The 23,945-nt window shown below is 33.3% G+C and overlaps 2 protein-coding genes across 3 annotated transcripts in view; one reads left to right on the top strand and one right to left on the bottom strand.

Annotated features, from left to right (window-relative positions):
* The window catches only part of LOC126745381 (mitochondrial chaperone BCS1), a 479,053-nt gene that overhangs the window by 211,756 nt on the left and 243,352 nt on the right, over nt 1-23,945 (bottom strand). The window lies entirely within an intron of this gene.
* Nucleotides 535-23,295, top strand: LOC126745376 (uncharacterized). Of its 2 annotated transcripts, none has more exons than XM_050453201.1 (4): nt 535-945; nt 6,590-6,773; nt 6,976-7,599; nt 15,629-23,295. In XM_050453201.1, exons 1-4 carry the CDS (start codon nt 546-548, stop codon nt 17,001-17,003), a joined length of 2,583 nt encoding a protein of 860 aa, XP_050309158.1. In that variant the 5' UTR covers nt 535-545; the 3' UTR covers nt 17,004-23,295. The 2 variants fall into 2 exon arrangements, with proteins under 2 accessions (XP_050309158.1, XP_050309157.1); XM_050453200.1 differs by having other exon boundaries at nt 6,587-6,773.

The raw sequence follows: 23,945 nt of genomic DNA, 5'->3' as shown, positions 1-23,945 counted from the left end.
TAATATAATAATAATCATTTTAATATGTAGTAACTGGTAACGAAGGTTAGCTCTTTTTATTAGTGAATAAACAAGTGGATCTGATGATGCTTAGTATGGGCGAAACACGTGTAATCCTTTGACTTTAATTTAATAAATTTGAGACCTGTGACTTAGCGTTTATTTCATTACTATTTAATGTAAGCCGGTCTCTTTGAGAAAAGATGGACTATTTCTTGGAACTCCGTTGTAAAGTTGTTAACAGAAAAAGTTGTATAGATATTTGCTCTGTACACTGCTAAGATACCTCGAATAAGGTATTGGATGTAAACCGACTCGGCAATAACGTTGAAGTTTCGCACTAGGTAATAAACATTTCTGGCATCTGTTGTGTAGGAACTGAACATTTCGTTGTCTATTTGTTCTATATATTGTTATAATATAGATTTGTATATTCTATTTGTTGTTACTATTAAAAAGTATTAAAAACAACATTTCTATTTCTCTATCAACTTCTTAAGTTGGTGGCATTGTTTAAATTCTCTCTAACTTTGACAGCTGTCCTTATGTTCTGTCAAACAAAATGTAAGAAAAATATTTTTATTTATCCAAAATATAAGCAAAAATCTAAAATGGAGAGGAAAACTAAACCCAAAAACCCGTCGAAAAAAATCGACATACGAAAATTAAGCCCGGCGTCAGTGCTGTGCCCCATTTGCCGAACAATTTTGGTGGAACCCGTGTCCCTGCCCTGTGAACATGCATTTTGCAAGGTTTGTTTTGAGGGGTCAATGCAAAATACTAACTTGGTCTGTCCTCTATGCAGACTTAGAGTGGCCTCATGGCTTAGAAAGTCAGGTAAAGACGGCAATTTAGTTAACAAAGCTTTTTGGCAAGCTATTCAAGATCAGTTTCCTACAGAAGTGCAAAACAAACTAGCCGGGATTGATAATGAGATTGAAGAAGGTAATATTCATATTTACATTTAATTGTAAATGCATTTATTTATCTAAGTTTGGATCAGGTGTTAATAGTGTTCTTGCAATATGGTTTTATAATAGATTTATTAGACTGCCAATATCAATTTACCTTTGGAAACAACCACTCAGCAACTGTTGCATCTAATTGTTAATAGAGTCTCACATAATAATAATAAAAATAATAAAGACTATTATTATATTTTAATTTTGTATATCATATACTCATATACATTTTTATTATTGTATATCATAAACATAAACATACTATATTGGGAAAAAAAGCAAAGTACAGATGTTGATTAGAAATAGGTTTACCTAGACCTATCTATACTCTGCTCTATTTAATCTTAGATATCTATAGTGGACTTTACTAAAGACTTTCGATATGACTTTAATTTAATTTTATACAAATTATTTGTCAAAAAAAATAAATAATTATATATTATCAATAAGGCATATATAGTTCTACAATTTAATGAAAAAGCATAAAGAATATACTAATTTTCAAATCGAAGGGGGCATATTTAAATTAAAATTCTTGATAGGCAGATTTTATATTTATAGATGCATGGCTCTAAAATTTTGAAAAAATCAGGAATAGAGTTGGAAAGCATTGAAATATTTTAAGAGACACTCTATTCATAGATAGATTTTCTATGTAGAGGAGATTCAAGTCTAATATTTATATTATGTACATGTGATCTATAAATAATTTTATTGTAAAGATAAATAGGTACATGATAAAATAATAACATATTATAAAAAGATGCACAGTACACCATAAACCTACTTTCCTATATTTTCTATTTTTTGCAGAAATTTTGTTATATTTACAAATTTCCGAGCAAATTTCCTAACTATTCAAAGTGGAGATTGCACTCTTTGTATATGATTTTTTGAAATTTCTGTCAAGGAGTTTTCATAAATAACATCTTATCAAATTCAGAATGGAAGAGAGAGTTACATAACATTTTGTTTAATGTCGGTGATAGAACATATCTGTTGTATAATAATTTAATTCAAGCTAAGCTTCCTGAATACTTAATACTAGATAAAAATATAGAGAGGTGTTTGGGTCAAAGTTCTGGTATGAGGTAGAAAACAACTACCAGAACTTTCATCAACTTTATTTTTTCTTAGTTTACTAAGAAAAAAAAATTAATAAAACCTGCCATGATAAGATATGAGCTTGCCAATTGTTGATTGCACACAACACAAATACTTCAACCTGAAAACAAAAACCAACTTCACCAACATTTTTTAAAATATACTGTACTATAACTACTATAACATAATAAAACAAGGACTTTCTATAAATGTGGAGGTTAGCAATGTCCATGTACACTATGGTTATTGGTTCAGAGATTACTAGTAAATTTCACAGGACGACAAAGTCAACACATATGCCAATAAATTATTATTTAACTTAATCTTAAATAATATTAAGAAGAACTTCCCTACTGCATAAATAGTCCAAACTAAATTGAAACTCAGAATTGAATATGCCTCAAAAGATTACATGTGACTCAATATGACATATTTTAAGGTATATGAATATACATATATAGTATATACTACATTGAAACTGAAAGTTTTAATCTTAATACATGTTCAATTATTATTGATCATATTAACCCCCAAGCTTTACATAATTAAATAAACTTAATGGAAATTACACTTTATTCAACTCTATATTTAACAGACTACATTTCTTCTTAAAAACTTGCAGTGTTGGATTTCTATTCAAAAAGATTAATGATCTTATTAATGGCAGGTTAGAGCCATCTTTTATATGATGATATTCAACTTAAATATGTCAGGTTTTCTGACCTGAGGGTATGAGAGGGAATATTAAGATTAACACATTCAGCTCCGCGTGGCATGTGGGCATTTCGAGTTTGCTTTCTGAGACCACATGCCCACCGGTGGGCACATCGCATCGCTTATTTAGGGACCGCGTGCTCACCCGTGAGGATGGATTACATTGATTCTGCCTATACCAAACGACGGTCTGGTTGGTCCCAGGATGAGCCAAAAAATATATTGGGTTGGGCAGTCTGGATAGTTTAGGTATTTAGTTTATAAGAGTAGAAAAAAACAACATTTGAGTTAATATACCATGTTATATTACCTTAAAACAGAAAAAATACTCTTAAAACTTAAAAATAAATTGTCATAAAAAAACAGTCGTTTTCTTATTCAACCAAAACTTAAAATATCATAAAAATGACTAACCTAAATATAATAAAACTTACTAAAACGACCTAACGTTTGACGAAATACACACTGCCACAAAGAAACTGCTGACACTAAAAATTAAGCCAAATGTTTTTGGAAGCAAGTAATACAAAGGGGAATATTACACGGTACACAAATTGTATTGACCTTTTTTGCATTTTTTCGGGCGTACGCAGCATTGTGAGCCATTGACATGGTGCTGTAGCATTTAGTGCATCTCTTTCGAGTAACTCGTTTTTGGCCTTCCACTTCCTTCAACGTGCAGCGTTGCGTTCTTGACGTGGAAGGACGAGAAACAGTATTAAGTTTTTCGTCGTTTTCAATGAGACCTGAAACTACCTCTTCTTTGAAAGTGGTGATGCTGATTTTTTTCTTGTTTATTTTATTGTAAAGATGTAACGCGTTTACTATTGTTGTAGCAGTAATGAGATGAAACACTAGGCGTTTGTACCATTTTGAAGTTCGCCTTAGAAAAGGCGCGTATGCTGACATTTGATCCGACAAGTCGATAAAGGCCTTGCCCTGATTATAGTCAACAATTACTTTCGGTTTAATAACTTCCTTTCCTTTCTTTGCTAAAGTAACGGTAGAATCATCGCGTTTGGTGCTTAGCATGATGACGTCTCTCTTATCCTTCCACTTCAGGACTACAGTTTTGTCATTATCTTGCCGAGCTACAATTCCATCTCGATTCAACTTTTCCTTTATTACTTCCTGAGGATTACCTTTGCGGTTTGCTCTAATTGTACCAACTAAATGCGTTTTTCGGTCAATCAGTCTTTTGGCTAATGATACGCTCGTGTACCAGTTGTCAGTGTAAAGTGTGCGGCCACTGTCCAAAAGACCTTCCATCAATTCCATGACTACCTTTTCAGAAATTGCAAATTCACTTGATTTTTCTCTGCCGGTATATACTTTGAAATCCCAGGTGTATCCTCCAGATACACACAACTTGAAAAGCTTTGTACCGTAGCGGTGTCGCTTATTGGGTATATATGTATTGTCTGAAATAAATGCGTCCTCGAAATGGGACGTTACTTTCGTCGATACAAATGTCTTTTTCGGGCATGTAGCAGGACTTAAATTTCTTTTGCAGCATGTCCAATGATATTTTGTAAAGTCGGTCATCAGAGGGTCTGTCCTTCTCATTATCACTTACATGGAACATGCCCAAAATACCTTCAAATCTGTTTCTACTCATAATTGTGGGTATGCGATTTTGGTACAACGATTTGGTTGACCAATAATCCCATAACTGAGGCATTGGAAGAAGGCGCATCCATAATATAATGCCAAAAATGTTTCGCATTCCCACGGGATTGGTATCCACCCATTTCGGCACCTTGGCCTTCCGGTTTGGATCTGCTATTGCTGCAGCAATTCGCTGTGAAGCAAACCTATTGGTTTCAGTCACAAATAGATTAATCATCTCATCGTCGTTAAAATAGTTAAAGAATTCAGTTGCTTCTTTCCCTGCAAAGTCTGCACTAACAGCTGGACCAACACCAACATTCTGAGGGCTTTCTCTAAAAGACAGTCTCCTTGAACATGATCCCATTTTTGCTTAGTAGTTAAAATCGCTAGAGGTACGTTATCGTCTATATCTTCGTCTTCGGATAATAATATGGCAGAATTATCTGAATTATTACCGGATGAATAGTTATCGGATGATAGATCACTTTCAACAGGAATAAAATCTTTATCTACGAGCGAATCATCTGAAAATCCGGTAATTTCGTCTTTTATTATATCTCTTGACTCGTCATCGGACAGATTCTCCAGCTCCTTTGCCAACTCCTGATCCGATAGATATTTCTTAGCCATATTTTGCTTAACTCTGAAACAAAAAAACACATTAAAGCTAGTGTCCACGGGTGAGCATTCGGTCCTAAAATGTAAAATAGCATTCTGGGACCACGTGCCCAATAGTACATCAGTAGTTAATTTTATGTCTCTCTTAAATTCCTAAAAGCTAAATCTAAAAATACATTATGCGAATTAGGAGAAGAAATAACTTACAGACATATCTAAAAACTTATATTCTGTCAATTACTTTGTGTAATAATTATGTGGATATTCCAGGAGTAGGATAGAATAGCTTTCAACAGATTGAATCCATTTGGCCAATGGTATATTATAGTCACCAAATATTAACTTTTTTGGCTGATGATTAATTAGACCAGAGTATAACAATTGTATTACAATGAGCTTCATATGATATACTAAAGAACCACACGAAATATACAATAGCCCATCTATGACCAATTTTGCAAAGCCATTTTTATAAAAATAAATAGTTGGTCAACAGAGGTTTGTTTTATTTTTATAATTTTAAATGATAATGTTTTTCTTGACTAGAATTATTAAGTGTCATCCCCTTTTTTTAATACTAATTGAGATAGATCTTTACCATAATAGGACACCAGCCAGTAATATATCTCAGAGCTCAAAACCTTATTATTCAACCTTCTTCCACATAAACTAATTTTGTCACAATCACAACAAGGAACAATTTTTTTTTTTAAATTGAAAAGATTACTGCTGAAACCACCTATATTCTGCTAGTAAATCTTCAATAGTGGTACTTTCAGTTTTTTTGAGTAGGGACACCGTTTTTATAAATAATAATTAACTTCTTTCCTTTTTGGTTCCTACCATGCATTTGATCATATAACCTGCCCAACTCTTGGCATTGAAGTTTAGTTAGGTCAGCCTTTAAATTAATAATCATTTTTCTAAAATTACAATAGGTGTAAATAACTGCATCCAGAAATAACATTTAGCAAATCTAAGACTAATAATTGACCACTCATTGAAAAACACAAATGAATATAAATAGGGAAAGATCTTAGGTGATTTATATAAATATTATGTATAAAACAGACAATAACAAAAAAAAAATTGTTTTGACATGTTCTCTGAAGACTTTTTTTTATGTGTTTGAATCTTTTATAATCTACCTCTTTTGATTGTATATTTTAAAGTGACAGTTCAAATTACTTTATGCTTCTGTATTATATAAGATTACCTGTTTTAATTTTATACTTTATTGTATTAGTTACCATAAATAAATTAAAATAAAAACCAGTTGTGCCTCATGCACAATACAAAATTAAAACAAAATATAATTAAACAGTCCTTTTTTTATGCTGAACCCACTGCATAGTATTTCAAGTTTTAGTGTATTTTCATTATTTTTTAGATATGTAGTTATTTAAAAACCAACTTTGTCACATTTCTGTACAGGTTTTCTTACTGTAAAAGAATATATTTTATTTATGTTCCCTTTTTAACACATACAAACCAAAACTTTATATTAAGCTAAGATTTTAAAACTTCTACGGTTGGATCATGAAAATTCCCTATAGTATAATATTTAACATTTTTAGCAGACAAACCAAGAATAATTGTAGCAAGCCCAGGCGAAATACGCAAAGAGTATGAAAAAGAAAGGCAAATATTATTGGAAGAACAACGTAAAATAAGGGAAGATGAAGAAAAGGCTAGTGCCACCCTTATTCAAAAGTTACAAGAGGAAGAAGAATTTAAAGTACAAGTGGAAGAAGAAAAAATAAAGTAAGTTCTGTTTAGTCTTTAGATGGCTATAAAATTTATCAATTCTGCTTTAAATTTTATTTTTTATTTACAAAAAAAATATTTCAATAATGCCTTAATCAGAATTTATTTTTACTTTTGTGGTTCACAAGCTACTTTATCAAATTGTAATTGTTTAGTTAATGACAATCCTGGTAAGTTTTATTTGTTCCTTTTCTTTAAGGTCGGACATGCTTCTCGCCCGTAAATTATCCGTCGAATTAAATTCCCCCTCTACATCAAAAATCACTCCGCGTAAGCGCAAAGGACCCGATCTAGGCCCGATGGACCGCTACCTACTTGCCAATCAAATACCGAGCCCAAAACATAAACCGGTCATAAAAAAACCCATTGAATCAAACAAAATTATTATTTTAAACCCAAAAAAGAGAACCCAAACTTCTACCGTCACATCTGACAGAACCTGTAAGAGACAAAAACGTGATACAATAAGTCCGGTACTCAGTAAGAACTATTTTGGAAAACAGTACACTTGTCAAGTGTTTTCTGTCGAACAAAACCCTGTTAGAACCAGCTTATCGACGAATATCTTTGCCGATTTGGATGTTAAAGGAATCTTGGGAAATTTGGGTCAGAAACCGACAAAACTAATTGAACAAGAACGGAGGAAGGACGTCTGTCTGAGCGGCTACAGGAGTACAGAGAGTAACAGCGACGTTATAGATCAAGAGTGCAAGTTCTATTTTAAACCAATAGAGGTGCACAGAAAGCACCACGTGGGGGGAAGGATTCCCGTTAAAGTGCCTGGCGTTAAGGGACAGTCTAATAGGAATCCTACTGTTTTAAGGTTAGTTCAGTTTTCATTTTTATAAATTTCACTTAATTCGTAGCACTATTTTCAAATTAAAAATAAACATTTTTCTCTCATTCTATATCAAATATGTAAAATCATATGGGGTATTACATTTAAAACTAGAGAATTAAGGCAATAGTCCGTTAAACCGGCAGTGACAGAAAACGATTCAATGGAAAAGTTGTTCAAGTCATATGTTGTATATTCACAACCAAGGGGCCAGAATCTTACTTTGTTAAATTTGAAGCATATTTTGTATTGCAAACTCTTGAAAGGGGTCATTCATGAAAAAAATGTGGAAATATTATGGTCTGGTATCTAATAAACCAAAACTTTCATCCATTGAGACAAGTGATTTGATGTTCTTAAAAATAATTGCTTCACAAGTGAGGTTGAGTGTTTAAAAGAATGGCTCCTCTGACCGTATTTCTATTCGAAATTATATGAGCTTCTTGTACAAAAATGTCTTCTAATTGATCTTGGTTATATCCACCCAACGATTTGTTGAATGCTCTCGCAGTTTGTCTCCTTGTAGTTTGCTCTTTAAAATGAGTCATTCTAATTTCATTTGTGTCCAAAAAAAGATAATAATACGCGAGTAGACAAAGCAAGACAAGCGATTTGTTGGGCGCATTCAATGTAGATATCTCAATTCATCTAATACAATATGAACTGTAATTGGACGCAGTTATGCATAACGTGACCAAGCGCCAAAATCACAATTTTGGGAAAACACAATTAAGTTTCAAGTGGCCTTAAAAATAGATAAATTAGAATGAAGAAGTAGTTTTTGCAAGATATATACAAGGCACTATTTCAAATCATTCTACAAGAGCTTTTAGCAAAAAATTAAACATTTTAGAAGTTATGATAAAAATTGTCGCTTAGTCTTGTAATGCTTTTTACATATTATTGGGTATTTGTATTTTACAAAACTGAACCGCACGCCAAATTTGTCGCATAGCTCGTTAATGCATGCAAAGCTATTTTATTCTAAAACTTTATATTTTGACTAAGAGCCCTACTTTTTATTTAAAATAAAAAGGGACTATTTAAAATGTTACAGTTCTAAAAAAAGCCACGTATACAGGAACTTTTTATTTTGAGTCAGCCTTCCTTAGAATATTTTCGGCTGATCGAAAACCTAATCAGCAGAAGGGCTGTTAGTCGAAACATATAGTTTAAAAATAAAAGGCTAGTTAAATAAAAGGAACAATAAGATTAAAGTAAAATTGAATTACCTTTTAAAAACTTTATTTACTAATAATATATGATATAAGCAAATAAAAACGTCAAAAAAACTGCATATTTCTTTGGAACATTACCAGCTACCCAAGAATTCTATTCTGCTTCATCCTCAATGTCAAAATCCGGTTGCCCATCATACCCTTCCAAGTCTTCCTCAATAGTTGGATCACCTACGAGGTTTTTATAAAATATTTTTGCATCTTTTAGTATCAGAGGAAGCAAAAACTTTGTCTTCCAGTTTTTTCTCTGGAATAGGCTTTCCATCTGGCCATAAATTTTCAAGTAGATTTTAAAGTTTCCTTCTTTTGTGGTCTTCCACGCTTTTTTTCTATATTAATTTCCTGGTGAGTTTCATCCTTAAGAGAAGTTTTAACAAATATTCTGAAGGGTCTTTTCGAATTTCGATTTCTTTAAATTGAAGCCAATTTATTTTATTGTTTGTCACATCTACTTTTTGATTAACAATATTTTTTTCGATTTTAGTAGTAGAAAAAAAAAGTTCTTTTTCCATTTTATGGACAAGTGGATTTTTCTTGCGGCATGATTTCATGATATTTATATAGTCATCAGCTGTATACAATCTTTGTTGTAGTTTTAATGCACATTCGATATCTCCAAAAATCTCTGTCATTAGGTAGATAACTGACCAGATGTTAAAAAATGCAACGTTATCTTTTCTATTGAAAGATTAACTTCAAACATTGTCATAAGGAATAAAACCATTTTTATATTGCAATTTTGGCCACCGCAGATGTCTGACCATAAAATTAGATGTTTACAAGCAGCCATATCAGCATTTTCTCTTACATGCCTAAGTAAACAGAAACCCACTTCCTGAGCCCCTCTACCTGCCATACCTTCCAGCCATAAATACCAATGCCCTTTATTATTTTTTCCTGTGTGGATACCCAAATTATATAACCAGAGCTGTCTTTTATAAAAGACAACACTTGTCGGTATACGACGAAGAGGCAATGTTTTTTCCATATCAAAGGTGAATACTTCAAGGTGTTCGTCTTCCTCGGCCCTTTTTCTGTCTGCGTTTATTGCATTTCTCGTCTCACTAGCTAAAGTTAAATGATTTTGTTGTTCCATCTTATACCTATTTTGCTCTTCAAGATTTGTCGTATTTTTCAAAACTTCCAATTTGTCGCAAGTATTGAAAGTGTCTTTTTTTTAGTGGCTATCTCTTAAGATTAAAATTACTCAAAAAAATCTCTTTGTATTTTGAAAATGAGATTGCGCTCTCTGATGTTTCCTTGTACAGGTTGTACATAACGTTTAATGTAGTATCCGATCGTAGATACATGCAGCTTGTTTGTTCCCTAGAATAAATATGACTTGTATTTTGGAAATTGATCAATGTGTCGGATTACTTCTTGGACTCTATCTTCTGATACTTTGTTTTTCCCGCCGCTAACAACTCCTCTCATATCTTTTACTCCTTCAACTCTGTTTTTTAATTTTAGTTTTTTTAAACAAGTATTAACCTTAGCACTAGAAATTCTCAAAGTTTGAAGGAAAAAGATTTTGCAAACTTCCACACCATGAATACTATACTGCCTTGAAAAGTTTCTCTTATTTGAGTTTTTAACCCTTTTTCTTTTTATTCGATTTTCAGAGACCATAGCAGAAATTAGAGCCCTCTGTGCATCATGGGAGGTTACTGCATAAAATTTGTCTTATTCCTGTTTTGCTTCATCTGCCCCTATTTTTGACAGGACATTCGCATTTGCATAGAAAATGTCGAAATTTGTTCTTTTTAGACTTTTGTTCTTTTTAGCTTTCCGTTTTGGGTAAAATGTGTTTTATTCTGGATATTTTTCATTTTTCGAATATTTCTGTTTTGATCAGAAAACTGTCTTTTCCTGCTCTTCTTTGGTCGACCATTATTTTTATTTTTATTCTGGTTTTCTTCTAGGAGTAGTTGTTCATCTTGAAGTTATTCTTGAATTTCTTTTCTTTCTTCCAATATTTCATCTTCCATTTCAATGTGTTCTTCTAGTGAAACTCCTTGTTCTGCATCTAAAGTTTTTAAAATGAATCTCTCATCTTGTTTAACACTCATTTCCACAGCATTATTACTATCATCATTTTCTGGGAATTTCGCAGGCAGGAGTTCGGTAAAATTTTTTGGTGAATTGATACTTTAGAGGTCTTCCTTATAGCACCAAGTATCTTGGCGTTTGGTTCGGTAATGCAAAATTTCGTGGCATTTAGTCGCTTTATGCAAAATGCATCTAGTGTTATAAACCGTTTGGCGCTTAGGTTAATTTAAAATTATGTCCTTACTATAAGTTTGTACCGTTCAAGAATTTTTTTGTAGATAAATATAGTCTTTGGCCGTTGGATGGCGCAATAATACCCAAAATTCAAATTTGGCGCTTAGTCGCGTTATGCATAACTATGTCCAATTAATTATCTATACCTACGTCTCAGAGGCATATAGGAAGATTCGGAATTCATCATATACGCGATGTTTTATATTAAGGGTTCTAGAGAAACAAAACTGCTACTAATACTGGATAATGACAATTATCGTGAAGTTCGGGATAGTTGTGATTTCTAATAAAAATTATGATTTGTCTTATTATAATTTTCAACAAGAAACACTAATCCAAAAGTCACTCCTAAATACCCATTTTTTCTTTTAATTACAAACTGAATCATATGTCCATTAATATTAATACTTAAAGATGTGTTCTGGATTTAATTGGTTATTATTAAAATAATTTTTGACTTTTTTTCTAACAATAAAGCAAATTATTATTATTGAATAATAATTCACACTTTTCAGAATTTTGTGAACCATAAATAACAAATTAATTGGTTAAAAATTACTCGAGCTGTTGGTGTTGATCTCATGTCAGGTTCAGTATTGTTTGCTTGTACAAAATATTTACACGAGTCAATTATGTGGGTGTAAATACAGGGAGTCCTGTGAGGTAAGGGTCAAAATTTCACTACATGTTTTTTAAGTAAAGTCGAGTTCAAAATGTCTTATGAACATCAGTCCGCAAATGCTTCCTTACCAATATATAAGTTGATCCCATTTTTTTAAAGGAAGGCCTATCTCTTCAAGAGAAATGTATATCTAGCAGGAGAATTCACTAATTTAAAAGTAAAAACTTATTTAATAACTGTCAATTTGGGTTTAGGAGTGGCACAAACACTACAATGACAATTCTGGACCTTGAATCTCACATTTCAGAGTCTTTTAACAATATGGAGTATGCAGGTGCAATTTTTTTGCGACTTGAGCAAGGCATTTGATTGTGTCATTCAATGCATACTACTTATAAAGGACTATTTGTGAATGTTGTGAGCTCACCATCGGTGTTCCTCAAGGACCAGTTTTGGGACCTATCCTCTTCTTAATCTATATGAATAATTTACCCCTTATCAAGCTTAGTGCGGCGTTCACTTTATTCGCAGATGACACCACTGTTTCCGTGTCGACAGATTCCCTAAAAAATACTTTGTCTGAAGTGACCAGAGTACAGAATAATGTCGAGAAGTAATTTTGTGCAAACAAACTCCTTCCTAATGCGGGCAATACTAATAGAATGATATTTTCGCTAAGAAACACGGACGATACTGTTAACCAGAACCAAAGCGTTAAATTCTTAGGCGATTATTAGGATGAGGTTCTGTGGTGGGACATACATGTCCAGGATATGGCTGCGAGGCTGACATCTGCTTTATATGCTCTACGTTCCTTACCGAGCTGTGCTTCCAAGCCCACTATAAGAACAGCATACTTTTGAATTTTTCATCCTATCTTGGATTATGCCATATTATCCTGGAGACACGCACCCCAAGTGTTGGAAAATACATTCCAAACAAGTTAAACCCCAAATAAAATTGTGCCGCCACTGTGTTTTAGACAAAGAAATCTTTTACGTATGTTCGCCCTTCTTTAACACAATCAGACCGCCAAATTCCTGAAATCGGGGCGAATTAGATGCGGCGCGGACAAGTACGTAACGATACTTACCTGTTCTGGGTTCCGATGGTGAGAAAACTATACAAGGTAACCTTTTAGGTTTATTGTACTTAGTGTTGTAAAATGCCCGAGAATTTATTTTTCGAGAACGTTCCTCGAGCATGAACGAGCACGAACGAGAATTTTCAGCACATACGAGCATAAATGAAAAAAATGCAAAGGAAACATATTAGGAAAATATCTGAAACTAAAAATGTTTGTGTTTATTTATGTTCTATTCATTAAGTTAAACTTTCAAACAACCTATTTAGGAACTCTCCTCCGAACTATCCTCTGCCTCCTCGCGCTTGCTTGATTTTAAATCACTCAGAATTTCCGCGTTACATCAAATTCAGACTCGTCAGACTCAGAAGAATCATCTTCAATGGTATTAATTTCAGCCCCAGATTTGGTAGTGAGTTTTATTTTTTTTGATTTCTCATTCGTGCTCTTGAGAATAAACGTCACGAAAAAAGTCGTTCTTCGAGAATAAACGGGAACGTTCCATTGCTCACAACACTAATTGTACTATATGGCTGACCAATCTACTCAGATTTCATAATGTTGTGTAATTAATGTAAAGTACCTACAAAACAAAATTATTCAGTGTAGTGTTTTCGTGATTTAAACCTAGAGTTTACTGGTGAATTAGTGTCTCGATGAGTGTCATAGAAATAAAGAGACAGTTTTCCTTCGCTCTCCTTATATTTAAATTAAATTGAAATATAACTTGATACCAAATTCATGTAACAAAAAGGTATCAAATTTTGCTCGTATTTTTGATAATTTGTTTTGTTGTATATTAATAATTGTACTGTTGTTATTTTAGTTAAGAAAAGTATGAGTGGATGAGCACATGACTTAAATTTAAGATTATTTGTTTTCATTGAAATACACCCCAGTTTTCTTATTTTACCACTAGTTGGGTGACTACTGAGATATTTATTTTACAACAAATAAATATTCTCACAAATGTAATTATTTGGTGTTTTATTTACTAGTTGCAGTCTAGCCTAAATAAAGGTAAAATAGCTCAGGGTTTTGGTTAAACTATACCCGAGATAAAATTAGACTTGATCCGGTTGCTTCTGGTAAAAAGTTCTTCTATTTGTTCATTCAAAATAGAACCCCTACGGTAGCAGTGGCGGGGCAAATACGAAAATTTGATTTTGTCCACTGTACGAAGCATTTCGAATATTTAAAATACAGAAAAAAGCTATCAGGATCTTGGCAGGTCTAAACCATAGAGACTGTCGTGGAGAATCTTTCAGAACTCTTGGTATACTAACTATCCCTTCTCTCTATATACTTGAAAACTTACTATTTGCCTATAAAAATAGACAGGGTTCTGCAACTCATGCAGAGGTTCATGATTATAATACCAGGTCCAAACATAAATTAGTTCCTACTTACCAATGTTTGGTGAGGTGTCAAAGTGGTCCACAGGATATTGGGGTATTAAGTTTTTCATTTAAGTGACGCAGGAACTGCATCATTTTGGGTTTAAAAATAAAATTAAAGAAGTTCTAGTTCAGGAATCCTTTTATTCATTTGAAGAATTTTAGCATTACAATTTTTAACTTTTATATACCTTTACTTTAAACAACACAATTTTAGATAAAATAGACAGATTATGTATTGTACTTTTTACCTTTTGTATGGTGACTTGTGTAAGTACTACTTTGTCCATTTACAATAAAGAATTTGAACTTTGAACTAGCTTTGTTAGATGGTGCATTTTTGTGGTAAAAATCCACGATTTCTCTCTCCACAAATCCGGCTTCTTTTAACGAATACTTTCTCGAAAATGCTTCATAACGCTTAAGCAGTATTCCGTATTCACTATTTTACCTTGCGAGAACAATTCAAAGTGCACCTATTGAATTTGTAGGCTATTCGGATGATTTTTGACTTGTTTACACGTCATACTCGTAGATCCATACCTTGACAAAAAATGCAAACTGTTCGCTCATCTAATCTTAGATCTGACGAAACGCGATCACATTTCCGATAAAATTATCGAATTAAAATTGCTTAAAATAAAAAATATTGGTAAACATCACTCTTGCATAAAATTTTTATAACACGACCTTCTGCACGTCTCTCAAATATAAGAAATAAGAGAAAATTTGCCAATTTCAAACTGCTTTTTATACGATATTCTTCTCTTACAAGGCAATAAGTTTGTTCCCGATGAATAATTCTTCAAGTTCAATAAATTAAATAAGTTTAAATTTAAAAAATATTAACTAGAAAAATAATTGATTCTCATTCTTTTGATTTAGTATAGATGTATGTATGGTTGAGTAGAATAGAATTTGTTTGCTAAACTTCGCCATCCGTGCACTATTAGATTTAAGTATTAGTTATTTAATTGGCAAATAGAGCCACTCAACTTGCTAACCTCGTTATGTCAAACAGTGGAGCTTACTTAGTATCACAAAGAAATTTCATAATAAGCTTACACGGGAATTTGAAATGAAACATTTTTGGTAGGCACCTCATAGAGTGTTGATTCATTTAAACATTAATAAAAATTCTTCCTATTTCTCTTTTTATTCAAGAATTTTCCTAATAAAACTTCATACTCTGGTTGTAACTTTATTTTTGAATAGTTTAGAGGCTCTTTTCAACTCGACCAAAAAAAAATTCCATAACATTTCCTTTTCATGCAACACTCGCTTCGCGATTTTAGCGAACATAATTACAATCAAATAAAAAGATAATTATTATTAAGAAAAATTTAAAAACATTTTATAAATAATTGATTCACTTTCATTTCTTTTTTAGGCCTCGAACAAAAAAAATGGCCTCCTTGGGCAGTACCGCATCGGCATTCGTGAAATTTTCGCGCATGTCCCTTCCCCACAGTTATGCAGGTTCCAACACTCTTATAGAAGCTGAAGATGATGTAACAATCAACGTGCCATATATAAATAAAGATACTACACCCAAAAAGGCATTACCATATGGAGAATTGAATAAGACCAGTTCAAGATTAGTAGTGAAATCTCCGTTTTACGGTTTTGATACGTTACAGATTGCAGAGTCGATTAAGACGCGTGAAGTTATGGATAAAATTATTAAAAACTTGCGCTCGGTTCCATTTACTACCACCGTTTCGAGCTTGAAAGTTGGACAAATAATCGAGAAACAAATTGTCGAATTGCAAAGGAGCATTGAAAGACGTGAGGTCCGAAAGAAACGGGAAAACAGAGATATTAATAGAAATTTATCTGAAGTTGATTGTGGCACCTTTGGAAACAAACAGAATGCGGATGAGAAAATCCCGGTAAGTTATAACAGAAATTCAATAGACGTTAATTCAGGTAATCTAAAGGACCCAACACGCCAATCTCTTAAATTAAATGGCCTAAACAAAAACGTAGCTAGTCCTGACCTGCTCGGTGATCATTTAATAACCTTAAACCAAGTGGGTGTTGGACAAAATGGTACAAAAATAGATCAACTATTAAATAGCAATTCAGTCGAAATCCTTGTTAATAAGAGCAAGCCTACAATGTTACAGAATTGTTACCAAGTGCAGTCAAATATAACAACTGAGAATCTAAATAACAAAATAATAAAGGGAAATCAAGATTTAGTAGAGCAAAAATCAAACCGTGACATGCTGAGCAAGGATCCTTTAGATGTGGATTTCGATACTATTCTATCTGGCAATAGTCTACTGTTGGAAACTTCTGAAGATCTTACGAGTACAAAAGGCCCGAAGAGCGAACTAAAAATAGGCACAGACGTTTTTGACAGCAGCTCGGAAGACGAAGACTTTTCAAAACTCATCGACAGCATCTGCAACTCCAGTGAAGATTCGCAAAATTCTGGCTTCACATCCCTTACGGACAATGGAGGTCAAGTGGTCAAAAATGGTAGCAAACTGCGCGATAATCGTAAAATCACCGATAATATTTCCAAAGTTAAACTTTCGCCTCTCAAAGGCAAGAAGGTCTTTAACAGTCCAAGAAAGAAAAAGGTCAACAGTACTACAGCCGAGTGCTACGATGAATCTCAAAAGAAGACGCAAGAGGAGCTCGATTTTGCCCTGGCGCAAAAGTTGCAGGCAGAATTCGATTTGCTTCAGGTGGCTTCGAGAACCCGTCGCGGAACCAAGCGTCAAATCACTTTAGATGAGCTGTTGACGGCTTAGTATAGTTTTGTTTTTAACAGTGTACGACGCTGGTTTTCAATTGACTTTTTCAGTATTTAGTTGCGTTCCTTTTATTTATATAAAATAACAGCAGGTAATGAAACTTTTTAAAAATAATATAGTTGCCGCTCTATTTAGACCGAGAGATGTCTATTATGATAAATCTTTGAAAGTACTCCGCGCCGAAAGAATTTAGTTTGTAGTGTCACTTAATGTTTTATAGAGCATTCGCTAAAAGCAAAAGCTACAAAAATAGGGAGATGGCTAAAAATTTAATTGTTTAAACGCAAATAACTCGAAAAGTATTGCCCCTTTATTAGAATATTTTTTTTTATTTTTTGAAAGTAAAAAAAACCTTTAGAACTTAACCTTAAGAAAGTAATTTTATACATCCCTATGGGTAAGGTGATCCCTATGATCATGATATTCGAGTAAACAAATTAGCCCTATTTCTAGTAAACAAATATTTTTATGAAGGAAAAGGTTATAAAAAAAAACCTAATAGTAAAACATAATCTTTATGTTAATAGTCATAGATCTTAGGGAAGAGGGGGGTAAAATGATCCCCATAAGAAAAAAATACTTCAAAATGGGAAAACATTTTCTTTAAACTTCAGTTTGATAGAATAGGCCTATAAAAGAGTAATTTCTCTTAATAAAACCACACTTTTAACAAAAAAAAAATTATTTACTTTTTAAAAATTTAACAAAATCATAAAAGTCGCAAAGGGATCATTTTACCCGCGTATTGGGGGTAAAACGATCCCTTCTACAAAAAAACTTTTAAAAAAATACTCTGACAGTATAATACCCAGATAAACTGTATTTAAAACCTAAGCTTTCTCTGAACTTTTGCTAGTGCTAAAGGAACATCGGAGCAATGTTCGCAAATAAATTCATCCTCATCTTCTTCAACACCCGCACACAATTCGTGAGCCCATTCTAAACACTTTTTGCATTGAATCCAACCATCAACTGATGTAAAATATTCTTCACAGCAGTAAAGACAAGTTGGATTGTTCCGAATCCGAAGAGTTGGAAAGGCTTTCTTTTATTTTATTTCCATTTTTCGGCGTCTTCTGCTTTAGTGTCTTCTTGTCATTTCTCTTTTTTGTTTTAATTGTGTTTTCTTTTACTTCCTTTTTCTTGATACTTTCTTCAAGCGCAGTTTTGTATGGCGTGCTGGTCAAGACTGCACTTCCACAAGACTTTCTCTTTCTTGTGTTTCTCTTGCCTTGAATTTTTGGAAATGGTTGACATTCTTGTGGTGTCACTGAAAAAGATGAATTTATTTGTTCATCTCGTTTTGAGCTGGGCCCAGGCTCAGAATTCAAGTACGGATCGTTTGAATCACTAGCATCATTATCAGAAGCTATATTGGATATATCTGTCAATGGGTTACATGGATTGGAACCTGGTGCCACATCTTCTACAGTTTCATCAGTCTCACTAGGTATTTGATCGGTTACTTCAGCGGCCAAAAAGTCAACGTCTGAAAAAACCTCTGAGTCAAATGGAAATATGCCAGTTTTACGAAACCCGTTTATCCCATTTGATGGTATGCAAGCCTTTAAGTAGCCTTCGCAAAATATTTGACTTATTTGAAACACCGTCACGGTTCTACCAGGATGATGGTTTAACCATTTTTCCAATGCTTGGTCTAAATAAACACTAAGAGGACCCATAACAGCAACGTCCAACGGCTGCGGCTTGTGAGTACAGTGTGGAGGTAAACACAAGATGGTTACAAAGTTTTCTCTGGCACATAAAATAACATCGAGATTTCTTGTGTGCGATAAATGTCCATCTAATATAAGTAACACTGGCGCATCCTTACTCGGCTTGACGAAAGATACGAAGTGAATAAACCACTGCTTAAAAACTTCGGTACGCATCCAACCACTTTCATTACACGCAAAAATGGTACCCGGAGGAGCTCCATCTGTTAGTTCGGCCTTCATTCGCTTTCTACTAAAAATAAGCATCGGTGGGACAAAACTTCCAGCAGCTGATACACAAACCACCGCTGTTGTCGAAACCCCACGCTCCGCTGATGTTACCCTTGCCACTTGTTTGGAACCTTTTCGTGCCAATATTCTTCGCCCAGGAACAGTAGAAATCGAAGTCTCGTCTACGTTAAAAATTCGGTGAGGCGCATAATTATTTTTAGAGTAAATCTCTTTCAACAAATTGAAGAACTTTGTCACAACTGGTTTATTAAAGGCTCTTGCCCTAGCAGCTGACGTCGCTTCAGGACACCTCAAGGAAATCTCTGGATGTCTTCTTCTAAAACCGCTTAACCAATCTTTACCAGCAGCTTTTTCTACATGAGAAAACTTGTGGGGAATTTCGTTCTTTTCAGCAAGTTGATAAGCTAGTTGTCGCAAATCACGAGTTGTGAGTCCATACATCCTGCTTTCCAAATCTAGGATATGAGTTCCTAACTCTTGCTCTTGTTTCGGCGAAAATACAGGGTGGCAGCTCCCAAGTGACTTTATCTAGCTTTGCTACCTTATTTTTGTCCATTACACGCCGTTTAAGCGACATTCTTGGTACGTTAAAGATTCGGGCAGCGGTTTTCATAGGCATTCCTTGCTTAACTTCTGCTATGGCATTTTTCATGTGCTCAGCATCCCAATTTTGCCTATTGGTTATTCGCTTATATATTCGTGGCATCCTGTAACAATACGACGTAAAATGAGTTTGTAAATAAAAAGTAGGATTTACAACAATTTGGTAAGAACTAGGGGGTAAAATGATCCCCTTTTTAAAACGGGATCGTTTTACCCCAAAGTGACATGCAGTACCATTTGTTAAATGAAAATTAATTGACATATATTAATTGAAAACAAAAACCACAAATCAACTCAGCATCCCATCCTTAACAAAACAACGTAAGAAGAAGATGGATCAGTCACATTGTTAAAAGAATAAATAAAACAAAACAAATACCTTACCTTATATTATAAACGTAAAAAACACAAGTTCACGTAGCAATTGTTGGATTCAAATCGGAAATCGCAATTCCGATTGTGGTCTATTTATAACCTCTTCGCCTAGAACATTGTTGCCAATATTACGCTTACTTTGCATAAAATGGGAACTTTTAAATTGCGGGATCATTTCAACCCGCAGGTATCATTTTACCCCTTTCTCCCCTACTAATTAATTAAGGAAGGTAATAAAAAATAATGAAGTCAACAGCGAACATTTTAAAAATCACAAAACTTAAATAATATCCAGTCTTCTAACTTGTCATATGAAGTTCTCTTTTTTTATTTGACTTTCTTTGATTTGACCTACTCCTTTGCCTTTCTGTCTTTTTTTGGTTCCGGTCTTTTTCTTATTTTCCGTTTTCTAATTTTTTATTCTCTTTTTCTGTTGTTTTCTTCCTCTAAATAATTTTTGTACGGTGTGCTATTTAAAACAGTCGTATGGGTAGTTTTCCTTTTCAATGTGCTTCCTTTGCCCATAATTTGTGGCAATGGTTTTAATATAGTAGGTGTAATGGCAAAGTTTGCGATATTATTATGGTCAAGTCTCACTGTGGTTGGCTGGACGGCTCGTAGATGCGTTTGGCGACAGTGAGCTATAGCGATTTGGCACTGATTCATTTATTGATGACGAAGGGGTTTTATGCGTTCCTAAGTGATTCCAAATGTAATTCAGCAGCCTTGGTGCCGAACAGCCGCTGCGTATCAGGACTGGAAGATCTCTCTAACTGAGATTCTTCTTCACTTATTAATTCAGTATCTGCTGAATGATTCAGAACATCAGCTTAAAGTGAGATGTGGTAGAATCTGAAAAAGTAGACTTACTTCCTTTTTTTGACATGAATCTTCATCCCAGGTACAGGAAATCATTGACGATCGCTTTAGAAACATGCTTGTCATGCTTGAAGTGAGAAGAGTCACTTTTTAAAATGATTTAGGACACCAGTGAGAAGTGAAATGCGGTTGAAAGTCAAAAAGTGAAGTTTTACACGTTTTTTTTTTACATGAATCTTTATCTCAGGCTCAGGAATCATTGACGACACCTTGGCTCTTCTTCCTCCAATTCATTTTCTGTAGTTGCAGCCGCAATAAAATTAACCTCACTGAATACTTCTGAATTCAACGGGAATATTCCTGTTTTAGCAAACCCATTGATTGCAGTTGTTGAGATTGCACCTTTTAGGTAAACCTCGCCTTCCTGGGTTATTGTTTCTTCTTCAGTTGATCTTCTTCGGAAAATAAACATCGGTGTAATGAAAGTTCCGGAAGCAGACATGCAAATAACAGCCGTTGTAGCGACGCTTACTTCTTTTCGTCCAGTTTTTGCAAACACCTTAGTGTTTTTAGTTGGAACTGTACAAACACTCGTCTTATCGACGTTTTAAATATAATGTGCCGCAATCTTCCTTGCGTCCTGGACGCTTTTTAACGAAGAAAAAACTTCTCTACGATAGGTTTGGTAAATTCAGTGCATGAAGACAATATCTGGATGTCTCAGTTTTACCTCCTTTTTCTCCTCGAAATGAATGGGACATCTTATTTTTTTGCAGCTAGTTGAAATAGTAAAGATAACAGTTCCTTTTTTGTTAACCCATACTTTCTTGTCTTCATGTCTTTAATATAATAGTCCATGAGCTTGTTTTCTGGTTCTTTGGTAAAAGTATGTTATTTTCCTTCTAAATATTTTACTGCACCAACAGCTATTTTATTACTACTTTGACCCTTCCTTTCAGTTACATTAGGGGCACTGAAAACTCTTTACTTTCTTTTTCAATGTCAGTTTTCACAGTATCAAGAGCTGTCATTGATTCCTGTGACCACTCACCTCGAGTGATTTTCCTTTTGTAATTAGCGGCAATACGTTTGTCAAAAAAAGTTGTATAAACTCAATGTAATTATTGACATAAATAATAGACTACAACAACACAGACAAAAAACATATATCTTTTTTTTTTGACAAATTTTACGAGCAAGTTTTTTTAATAACAAATTTCTTCGAATCGACCAATACTTTTCGAGTTATTCACATGTAAACAATTAAATTGTTTGTAACTTTTTGTGTCTTATTCTGATTAAAAAATAATTATCAAAACCTATTCATCATTACAAAAAATATAAAATAAGTTGCTTTTTAGTCATCGTGCTAAATTTTGTACCTTTTTCTATTAGCGACTATTCAACCTTGTACGTTTTAAAGGTTATTTTACAAAGGTTGTTTAAAAATACAGCTTCATTTAATTAGGGTTAGTTTTTTCTCAATTCGGGTGTATACATTAAGATTGGTTTTTTTTGCGACTATTTTTGTTTCTTCTCTCACGTCTTCATATTTTGCAAGAATTCCAAGAACAAGGTTGTCATTTAATTTTTTCTGTAAGTCTTGTTATTAATGATATAATGGGCAAAAACCGCGAATTCTGTGAGAAAAATATGTAACACTGTAATCGCCACTGAACTATATAAATATTTGAAAAAGTTTGGGTATATTTTTTGTTAAACTTCAAGGGCTAATATTCGTAGATAATTTTTGTGTGAATTTTTCACACAAAGTTTTAATACAGGGTCAAGAAAAAATTAGTCGCAAAAAAAAGCTTCCTAATCTAATTCATGTAATTGTTATTGCTTGATCTATCAAAGGTTTTTACATACCTATAGATTTGTCCATTTATGTACATTTGAACATAGTGAGAATATAAAAGTTATTTTCATAAAATAGTTAAATATACAGTGAGTGATGCTATGAATTCAATATTGTTTTTGAAATATTCTTAAATATGAAGTGATTTTATTCTATATTGTTGTATGGTTGTTGCTAAACATACTTTTCTTAAATCTTATTGTTAGTTATTGTTTTAGTAAAAATACGACATATGGAAAGTTTATTTCTGCTTTTCCTTGAGACCAGCACCTTTTTCGTGGCAAAGCAGAAAAATACTAACAAATGCCTGGGTTCTAGATGATATGGAACTTTAAGCATTTTTCCCTTCCTTCTTAAATTACGTACTATTTCATACCACTGAAAAACAGGTTTGGTAAAACAATAATGACCTCATATATTAATTTGGAAATTGTGTTTAAAATATTTATATGTAGATATATAAAATATTACGCAACAAAATTATATAGGTAATTGTTCTATGTAAAGGTAAACTTCAAGTTACTATAATAAATCATTTAAATTTAATTATTACCCATTGTGTAAATTGTTTGTACATTATTCATAATTTAGTGTAAAAATGTTCATATTATTTTTTGTACACAAATTATTTTCTTAATTATTAATAAACTGTCATATGTTATCACATGGTGTTTATTCAGTTCTTTCGAAAACTTAAGTGTTCCTAGTAATATAAAAAATTCCATTTAATAGACATGAAAGAGTCCAAAAAAAACATAAAGAAACGAATATTTACAATTTACTCCTGCCTAAATAATGTAAAAAATGTTTCAAATATTTGTTTTATTAATGCAACCATTTCTACGTTATTTACTAATTAGAAAATGTTTGTTAAATATCCTAAAAATAGATTAACTAAAACCATTTGAAAATAAACATCCCCCATGGGTATCCCATTTAAGCTTTGACCATTAAATGACAGTATAATGCAGGTCTATATATAAGTAAGTCTAGTTCGGGCCATGATCTTATTCCCTATTTTCTACTAAAAGATTGTAGTGCTATTTTCGCTGAGCCTCTTAAATATCTTTTTAATTTGGCCTTAAAGACATGCACATTTCCGTCATGCTGGAAACTGGCTAGGGTATGTCCGTTATTGAAAAAGGGGGATGCTTCTGATATTGCCAATTACAGACCAATTGCGATTCTCAGTAGTTTTGGAAAGGTCTTTGAGAAAGTCATATACAACCGTATGTTTCCAGCGGTTCATAGACTCATCGCCACTCAGCAACATGGATTTATGCCCCAACGTTCTACAATGTCTAATCTGCTTCA

Source organism: Anthonomus grandis, chromosome 15, assembly GCF_022605725.1.
Source record: "Anthonomus grandis grandis chromosome 15, icAntGran1.3, whole genome shotgun sequence".
NCBI classification, from domain to species: Eukaryota; Metazoa; Arthropoda; class Insecta; order Coleoptera; family Curculionidae; genus Anthonomus; species Anthonomus grandis.
The sequence above is the reverse complement of the archived record's forward strand: the minus strand, read 5'-3'. Positions and strand labels throughout refer to the sequence as shown.

Excerpts from the sequence above, each read along its gene's own strand:
- LOC126745376 (XM_050453200.1), top strand. The coding sequence starts at position 546 with ATGTTCTGTCAAACAAAATGTAAGAAAAATATTTTTATTTATCCAAAA. Across the intron at positions 6,774-6,975 it reads GTGGAAGAAGAAAAAATAAA|GTCGGACATGCTTCTCGCCC; the intron begins GTAAGTTCTGTT and ends CTTTTCTTTAAG. Across the intron at positions 7,600-15,628 it reads AGGAATCCTACTGTTTTAAG|GCCTCGAACAAAAAAAATGG; the intron begins GTTAGTTCAGTT and ends TTTCTTTTTTAG.